The sequence below is a fragment of the Andrographis paniculata genome, unplaced genomic scaffold, assembly GCF_009805555.1.
Source record: "Andrographis paniculata isolate CXL003 unplaced genomic scaffold, ASM980555v1 Contig74END, whole genome shotgun sequence".
Classification (NCBI taxonomy): domain Eukaryota; kingdom Viridiplantae; phylum Streptophyta; class Magnoliopsida; order Lamiales; family Acanthaceae; genus Andrographis; species Andrographis paniculata.
The window spans coordinates 3,160,895-3,171,113 of record NW_026137611.1 but is presented as its reverse complement, the minus strand read 5'-3'; the positions used below and the strand labels follow the sequence as shown (position 1 = coordinate 3,171,113).

Genomic DNA, 10,219 nt, shown 5'->3' with positions numbered 1-10,219 from the left:
AACACAAATACTACTAACTACGACTATATGGCACACCAATCCATAATATATATAATAGTCCAACACTATCACAAACTATAAGCAGCAGCCAGCCAACTTCACATAATCAATCAATCAATCAACATCATAAAATAAATGCATAAACAGCAAAAAACCAACTAAAGATCCCGAGAACAAAACCAAAACCAAACTAGTAAGTAAAGAACAGACACAAATACGAACCTGCAAAGTAGAACCGCTGCTGCAATTTTTATCATAAACAATAGAATTCCCCATATAAATATATCGAGGCCACAGTTACAACAGCTGCTAGGTACACATCTTTTCCTTGCTACCCGAAACAAAATTCTCACTTTACAGGCACGACACCACAAAGAGGTCCGAGGTGGATGAGACCATAAAACAACAAAAAATAAAAAAGAGAAAAAGAATCGAAATCTATACTAAAACTAACAAATTAAGAATGAAGAGAGAAACCTATAGAAGGGCTCCCCAGGTATATCACTGGAACGACAAAACCACACATGAGAAGCAAGAAAGGGATGGTCGGGACATTCTGGCCTCGATTTTAACCTAAAAAGGTTGTTAATAAGTCTATGGGAAGACCACAAAAATATATCAGCCGATTTTATTGGCCTCTTCCATTACTTTACACTCCTTGCGCCTGTGGCTTCCGAATTTTCTCTCTCATCAAATTAGAACTTCTTTGAAATATATCCCATCGAGGCATTAGATTTGCAGATTTGAACCTGTGGCTGTCTTGGGGAAAGAGACGTCTATTTAGTAGTTGCTCGGCCAATTAAGTTGTGCATGCTGCGGCTGCTGGTAGACATTGGCTGTTGGACCCGCCATATCCATGGCATTGGTAATGGGTTGAGATTGCTGCAAAAGGGGATGAACATTTGCGGCAGTCATTGCTTGGGCCGGGTGGAAAATCCCAGTGAAGGCTCCGTGCCCGGGCTGAGTTGGGGTGAAAGCAATTTGACCCTGAGGGAGATTGTAGAAAGAACTAGCCGTCAAGGCAGATATGTCCCGATTCGGGGCAGTGAACCATACACCAGAACCTTCATTCTGAAAAGAAGCAAAGGAACTTACACGTCGTAAATGCTTCCAACATGTTAAAATAAATTCAAAACTGCACAAAGAAGAAAGAAGCCAACAACACTAAGCTTCATAAAAGGAAACTCCATAATGTCGACTCCTCGCAAAAACATTTGAGGAATAAGATTGCAATAGCATATTGAGTTAGCCCGTAAATGAAAAAATTAGGTATTATAATGAGGTGCACTTTTGCCAAGCACGCTATTGAACAGTTACTTATTTGGCATTAGCAAATGCTATCATGATATGCGTCTGAGAGCTAACACGAAAACAGTATAGAATGATGAACCAAATAAGGATAAAATAGAAGATCTGAAAATATTACAAGTAAACAAACCTGTTGGCCACCAGGATAGACATTATTATCCTTTATTTGAGGACCGCCAATATCCTCACTAGATGTCGAAGTAACAGCAGCTGCGGCTGAACTTGAAGCATAGTTAGCCATTGTTAGACCGTATGGGCCATAGCTTCCAGGCAATCCAACATGGGCTGAGCTCGCGGCATTTGATCCCTGTTTGTATTGAGAGGCCGAGTATTTTGCAGCTGTCCCAGGTGCCGTAGGATGCAAACTGCTAGCCTGAGGTTGCTGAGGATACGCGCCATTGCTTAAGAACTGATGAATTGCTGGTGGTGGGACATAAAATGGAGAAAAATAGGGACCGTAAGGAAGGTAGTTTGGAGGATAATGGGGTAGATGAACCCCAGTAGGTTGCCGGAAGACGGGAAGAGGTTGCTGGGTTGCAGAGCTTTGCATAACCCCAGCAGCTTGGGTAACTAGGGGACTAGGAGAAGCTGTAGACAAGATGAGAGGAACACCGCCCTGCAACTGAATGAGTTGATACGGTAGTTATAAACATAAACTGAGGAAAATCTTAATAACATATATGAAAATCGAAGGAAAGGGCTTAATAACTTCCAACAAGTTCAAACCAGAAACAGACAGAACAGATTATAGTATAACTACATAAACATTGTCCAATACAAAACCACACCAGAGAATAGTTTCAAACACAAGCACAAACGCCGAACAAAGATCTTCATGAAAATTTAAAACCTATTTCTCAGCAGAAAAACATGGTAAAGAACCTTTCTGTAGAGGTCAACCTGCATATGCAGATCATTATAAATAAACTATGTTTAAAAGAGACTTCTAGTAGGAAATATACAACAGTTCTCACAAAATGTACAAAAATTTGGAGCGCATGGCTAGGTTTCAAATTACCAGAACGTTTACACATATATTGAAATGACGCACCTCTTGAGGAGCCTGGGACGTCTGTGCAGAAATAAGAGCAGCATTTCCATTGAATTTGCTTGCAGCTCCAGGAGGGTGGAAAGGGGAAATGCGACCATCACTATCCATACCAGAACGATAAAATTGTGCATAATAGCTTGCTGCATCAAAAGATTGCGGCACCTGCTTTTGCATTAACAGCAATATTCAAAACATTAAAGATCAAAACATATGATGAGGGAGTTAAAAAATTACATAATACATCCATAGCATACATAGAACATAATATAGTAGACCAGAAAATTTGTAGTCCCTCCGTCCCAATCCAAAAGGGTCATTTAGGGTTTGTAGTAGATTAAAAAAATAATAATATTTTATTGATCAATGAAAATAGGTAAAATAATTTTGATATTTTTGTCATGTGTACTTTATGTATAAATAATTTGTGTGTGTAGTAGTATGTTTATATTTATGTAAAAATTAGCAGACATTTTAGTATTAGTGTGTAATTACTTTTACTATAATAGGAAATAGATACATTTGAACGGGACGAACGAAAATGGTAAAAACACATACTTTCAATTGGGACGGAGATACTACAAAAATAAATGATGAATAAGAGACTTACGACAAAGTTTGGAAGTCGAGAGGCATCACGAGCTTGAGATTCTGAACTTTCAGATGTAAGTTGACCACTCAATATTGACGGGATGAAACCTAAGTTATAAGCTGATGAAGTACGGACCACAGTTTGATGGCTTCCTGTAGAGACCTCTGGTTTGGCCTCACTAAAATCAGGGGCTACTGACAATGAGACTTCAACCTCATTCGGTGCAACATTTTCTGGCTGTTGTGAAGGTGATGGGGGGCAGTCAGGATAATTCGTTTCAGTATTCTCTGCAACTGCCAATGGACTTTGATTGCTGCAATTAGACATGAAATTGATGTATTAGAAAAAGCAAAATGAAATTTTGTAAGTAGAAAAGTCAGCACAAAATGAAAATCCTAGTAGAAAGCTTCAAGCACCATGCACCAAATCTCTGCAATGAAAAGCAATCTGATAGATGAAGTAACGGACAAGCAATGAGCAACCACTCAAAACAAATGACAGTAAGAACCAGCAAATTGACAGTTCAAGCAGCAGCATGGCCACTTCATGAACCAGTATTCTGAAGTTCAATCAGCCCAAATTATTTACATAAAGATGCAATTAATTTATAATAGAAACACATTTTTTCTATCTATAATTTCTCAGTAAGGAATACACAAAGAATGGAACAAATTAATGAACATAAATCAACAGATCAATCTTGACAAACTGAAGATGGAAGTGCAAATGATGCCTAATATAGTAAAACCAAGACGCTTGGCAGCAACTAGTGTGACTGGATGAGAATGGGGCATATTCAAAGAAAAAACACCCAAACATCAATACAAACAAGGCTCAACTTTACAAAAGTGAAATGGAAAGATTTACCCAGTGGAACTTATTCTGCAAATCAACACACCGAAAATTTCAGCTGCAAAGTTTCTAACTTCACATCTTATGTCAAACAACAAAGAGAATATTGTGCTATTAAGCTCTTTCCTGGGCTAATAAATTATATCTAACACATTTCGAAAGCAGCAAACTAGTAAATTGGGTACTAAAATCAAGATTTCCTAATAAATTTATGAAATATTCAGGCATTATTGTCCAATGAAGCGATTTCAAAATCATATTGATGTATTTCCTAGAGTTCTGCAAAATCTTTGATTCACTTCTACTTTAGCCAAAGAACTTTTCAGAATAATCATCTCACAGGTGTGAAACTAAAAATGAATCTCTGCATATATACATACACACATGTATTAAAGAATAAAATAAAATAAAAAAATAGATATATATATATAGAAGAATTGGATAAAATGGTTTTACGTTTGATACACAGCAACCAATGCCAACACTCACCACAGACATAGGGCTCGTCTAGCTTTAACAATGCAATGGAGGTAAACTTTTTTAGGTAATAGTTTACATATCTGCAGGTGAGAGCTGTTCTCAAGCACCCATCTATTTTCAGGACATTTGCAAGAACTAACCCAGCATACACTATTTTTTTATCATATAAACATGTGCTCAAGGAAATGGAAGATGAGGATCATACATGTAAGTATTAAATGAAGAAAAAATAACACAAAAGTAAAACCAAATTTGTTTGAGAGAGAGAGAGACCTTGTTTGTGGCTCCTGCACTGGTTCGTCAGTTGCTTCAGAGGGGGGTTCAGACAGTGGTGGAAGCTCATCACTCCCTGGAACACCATTTGGGTTCACATCCAATCCAAAGCTAGCATCAAAACTTCCAAAACAAAATCCTAGCTTGGCAACCTCGGGGACATGCAGATGATTAGGAATAATAACATGTTGGCTATCTGAGATGTGCAACTCCTCAAACTTCCTCTGCATCCCAAGAGTAGCTTCCTCTGAAGTGGGAACAACAGGAGTTGTCTGAGATTCAGTATGACAACCAACAGACACTGTAGAAGCCTCTGATGATGGAGCTGTAGCAACACTTTGACTATTATGGGCATTAGTAGACTTTGGTTTCCACTCTTTGCCAGGACCCACTGCAAATTCACACAATTAAACTCACTAACAGTTTGTATTCTAAATTCATAATGAAACAATAACGCATACACATTGTTAATTTAGGTCAACATTAATCAAAGAATTACATTGGGACAGAAGCATAGTTGTAAGTTAATACTCCCCCCGTCCAGTAAATTACGTCACTTTGTCGGGCACGAACACTAAAAATCAATGATATTTTAATAAGAAAGTAGGATAGGTAAAAAATAAAACAATAGTATTATAGGAAATTTATTAAATAGTTGGTAAAAATAATAGTGACAGAAAACATTATTTGTTATACTAAAGGCAATAAAATTGTGAATAACCAAAATCAGGACTCAGATGATCCCATCACCATCCAAGTAAAGATGATCAGATCGCCACCCAGGTTTACAATTTTCAAAAGACATACCACTGCAGATTAGACCACCATATATGATGGGTGTTTACAATATAATGTCTGTTAGATGTTCATTTTTAACTGCAGTAGCATTAGGTCTTTCAAGGCATATCAAAGCAGAATGACAAGTTTTCACACTACAACATGCCATACATACCTTTTTGTTGCCCAATCACTTGAGAGCGGTTGTTGTAGCTTGATGCAGGTCTGCTACCGATCGAAACACCACCAGTAGAAGATGTGACTGGCATAGGATCTAAAGGCTGGTTCCTTCCAGATCCAGATTGCAAAGCAAGCTTGGAAGTAGCTAATCCATATTTTAAACAAAATAATTCCCATTAGTTGTTTCCATGGAAATGTAAAAAGAAATCAATGTTAGCATAGAGAGACAATCAGCATACAAGTTTTAGCAGAAGATGATTTGCTCTCAGATATACCACCACCAATCAGTTCAGCTGTAACATCTTGATTTCCCACTTCAACCGTACCCACAGTACTGGGGACGGAGAAATCTTGAGATGATGACATCACAGGACCTGAAGAAGTAAGAAAACCCGAAGCAGGTGCTGGACTGGTGCTAATCTCCAGAATTGGTTGCTGCTGAATATCCTTGTTTCTCAAACTTTTATCATTTTCAATTGATTTGGCTCGTGGTTGAGGCTGAAGCGGTCCCTCTGACTTCTTGATACTAGTTGATGTATTGGATAAATTCACACCTCCTCGGGAAGCATGATTGTCTTGCACAACACTAGCATCCTTAGATGTAACACCAGATGGACCATTAGATACTGCGGCTATTGGGCTGCAGAGACAAAAGGCAACTCTCATAGAGCATCCATGAGAAAGGATGACAGGAAATCACACAGCATCAGTGTAGATTTGTTGCGTATGCTTGGGGATTTTTTTTAGTGGGTTCGTTTGGAAGACTTTGGCAGATTTCTACTATTCCTCCAAAAAATTTTCCATAAACATCAGATCAAACACTTATTTTTTATTTTTTTTTTAATATTTTACTAAAAATTAATTTTACATTCAAAACATCACATAAACACCTATTTATATAAATTCAAACAAATATTTCAAGTTAAAATCTTACTATTTAAAGCTCAAATTCAAAATCAAAACCCCCAAACAGTCACACCCAGAGATTTTTCACTATTCAACAAATTTTTTCCCTAAGAATATCAAATCAAACACTTATTTTTTATTTTTTATATTATACTCAAAATAAATTTTACTTTAACAACATCACGTCAACACTTATTTATATCACATCAAACATTTATTCAAATTTAAATTTTTACTACTCAAAGATCCAAACTCAAAACCCCAAACAAACACACCCGTGTTTTACAATAGAAGCACAACAGAGCACAGAGCAAAATTAGTGAACCATTTGCCGCACCTTGCAATGGAAGAAGCTGCATTCTTTCTCATATCTTGTGAACCTACTACAGGTACTTTGCCAATGCCTTTCTCTGGAAGGTTACTTGTAGCACTTTCCCTTGGAGCAACTGCACCCCTTCCACCGCTAGTGACTAAAAGATTATGGAAACACAAAAGAAATTAGTGAATGAGTAAACACAACCTTGGCTGCAATTTTTCATTCGTTACTTCTGTTGAAGGCTGGCTGATAAAGCAGGCATTGTCGAAAATTTAAGGAACAACAGAGTCAGTACTGCAGAAAGCATCAATGTCAGCTCACCATTAGATGTATACCGCAATGAATAGTTCCCACGGCTCACTCTACTGCTGCGTGCCTGGGCACCTTGCTTCCACTTCAATTCCGCTGGCTCCTTATTCTGGTTCTGAAACATACCAATAGGAATTCAGCTCACATACTAGATTTTAATTTCAGAGTGGTTTGTAGATTGGGGTGGGGGCATACACGAACGGATAGAAGCAAAAGTAGCAGAAGCTAATCAATTGTTTGGAGTCCAATGTGAATGCTGTATGTAGTGAAAATCAAGCCAAAAATATTTCAGCATTTAATCACCATTTTAAGAAGCTCCGTCGCAATCGTATGAATATTATTTTATTTTAATTTTCTTATGACATGGAGACAGACTTGCAAAAGATTCAAAAAATGATAGAACACTGGTTCAGTTTGAAATTTAAACATGAAGATCCCATCTTTTCATGATACATAGACAACAAATTGTACACACATTTCCTAGCCCAAGGGCAGATGATGGATAGAGGAGATACAAATTGGTCATTTAGTCTTTTCATTTATAGTTTGTTTTAAAGTAAATGGATGAAAAGATGTATTTTATGATAGTAATACCAATTGAGAAAAAAAAAAATTGGGATATTCACTGACAAATTGACTGGTTGAGGTCAGATTGACTTGAAGAACAATGATTATTCACAGATATTGGCAATTGTGCAGAGATTAGCAATTAGCAAATATCGTATGAGATTCTCTAGTCTAACCACTCTGCTATGCACTCTATGTGATCCAATACTCTAGTTCTTCCAAATTTAAAAGTTCATGTTAAAAGAGCACAGTTATTAACCTAACCATGTAGCAGTATAATCCTAGAGTTCAAACAATTGCTTCATTTTGAAACACTTCAACCCAAATATTCTTGTTTGGCAACACACACACACACACACACACAATATATATATATATATATATATAGAAAGAGGAAATTAAGAGAATTGAAGATGCAGCCCGACATCAAAATAAAAACCCAAAAATGCATAACCTTTAGGACATTCCTCTGGCAAACATTACCAACACAGAACACAACGAACTCAGCAGTGAAACAGAGCGTACCTCTTTTCTCTTATCACGTTTTCTCCGTACTTCATGAAACGTATCTGCAGAAGAATACAAACAACAATCTTCAGCACGCTTCACACAAATAGAATCCAAACAACATAAAGCCAGATCAGAAATCAAATACTCCACCCAAAGACACCACAGATCAAAAGCAAGAAGCGAGATCAAATGCCCATGAGTGAAGCAAAAAGAAAATTAAATTAAAATAGTTTTTTTAAAAAATAAAAATAAAATACAGAGTGAGTGAGAGAGAGGGAAAGGGGGAATGAGAAAATTCACCAAGTTGAAGAAGCTTCTGCGCAGTCTCGTTGGGATCCATGGAACAGTCCCTGAGCATTGCATAAATCTCATCCTCGGAGTGATTCTGGCCTGTAATTTCCTTAATATTCTCGATCGTCTTCCTAACGCCGCTGGGGATCGAAACCCTACCCGCACTTGCCTTAACCCCACTGCTCATCTTCTTCTTCTTCCTCTTATTCTTCTTCGTGCGCGATTGATTAATTAATCTGTATGTGTGTTATGTATATCAGAGTAAAAGCAATCCCGCGGGCATGAAATCAATCAATCAAGAGGAAAGAGGCATGAATCGATGAATAGAATGGAGAAATCAGCAGCGAAACATTGAAGAAGACGAAGAATCTGGGGGTGGGCGGGGGGCGGATTAAGAGAGAGAGAGAGAGAGAGGGAAGGGTTGGGTGGTGAATTTTTTGTATTTGGGGGAAAAGGAAAGAAACGCAAATGAAATAAATGAATGAGCAGAGGAGAAGAGAAACGAAAATAAGAAGACTGAAGTGACGACTAATTATTAGCTAAGGGGAAAGGAAAGGCAATCAAAGGGTTTTTATATATTTTTAATTAAAGATAGATATATATATATATATATATATTTTATTTATTTTAAATATTTATAAAATTAAATAAAAATAATATAATAATTAAATTTAATTATAATAATTTCGTGCATAGCACCTATTTATAAAATTAAATAAAAATAATATAATAATTAAATTTAATTATAATAATTTGATGCATAGTACGAGTTATTAAGAATAGAAAAAGGAAAGCCAATCACTTGTTAATATTAATATTAAGGGTGTGTTTGTTTGGGATTTGGATTTAAATATCAAAAATTTTAAATTTGAATAGTTGCATGATGCCGATATAAATTAACTTTGATTTGATATTTTAAATATTAAATCAATTTTTAATATAAAATAAAAAATAAAAATTAAGTATTTGATGTAATATTTTAAAAAAAAATGGAATGAATACTGTATTTAGGGAAAAGCCCCTAAACAAACACATCCTAATAAAATTAATATTAGTATTATAAGTAATCGAAATCTGTTCTTTTATCTTTTCACTTTTTCATTCGGTGCTATGATATGTGATTTATTTATATTTTATGTGTAAATTTGAATAAATAGTAGGAGTACGACAAAAAAAAAGAAAAAAAAAGTTAAATTTAATTCTATAAAAAAAAATAATAAATTAGTTAAATAATAAAATGGGTTGATTTTAAAAAATAATGATTATTTAACATGATGGTTTTTTTATATATAAGTAATTTTTAATTTAATATAACAAATAAAATATAGTAGATACAATAAAAATATTTAAAATTTACTTGAAAACGGACCTAGCTATTCTTTTGAATGTTTAAGTTTGATATGATTTATCGAAATTTTGGTTGCGTATGATTTATAATTAAATTTTTAATTTAATACTCTATAACAAAAATAATATTTTTTTGTCCCATTATAAAGTATTTATTTTTTTATTTTAGTCCGTCTCATAACAAAGTATTCAATTTTTTTTAATGATAAATTATTTTTTAAGTAAAAGCACTCCAAATTTTCAGTTAAAAGTATCTAACTAAATAAACATTTTTAATTTAATATATTATTAAAAAAATTAAAAATATATTATAAACTATCACATTAAAATATTAATTAAATCAAAATTTAAAATTTAAAATTATTTTTCTGTTTCTATTTTTTTTTTTCTTTTGTGAATTAGAGAAATTAAAATTAAAAAATCAAAATACATCTTTATGGAATTTCTTTTCTCTTACATGTGT

General features: G+C 34.9%; 1 protein-coding gene across 1 annotated transcript; it reads right to left on the bottom strand.

Moving 5' to 3' along the window:
• Positions 1-219: 219 nt before the first annotated feature.
• Positions 220-8,898, bottom strand: LOC127265914 (GBF-interacting protein 1-like). The gene is made up of 11 exons (XM_051295941.1): positions 8,419-8,898; positions 8,134-8,177; positions 7,054-7,156; positions 6,754-6,886; positions 5,750-6,150; positions 5,506-5,655; positions 4,554-4,944; positions 2,967-3,261; positions 2,360-2,521; positions 1,439-1,930; positions 220-1,071 (listed from the first exon to the last, which is right to left on the bottom strand). Exons 1-11 carry the CDS (start codon positions 8,594-8,596, stop codon positions 781-783), a joined length of 2,640 nt encoding a protein of 879 aa, XP_051151898.1. The 5' UTR covers positions 8,597-8,898; the 3' UTR covers positions 220-780.
• Positions 8,899-10,219: the final 1,321 nt, after the last annotated feature.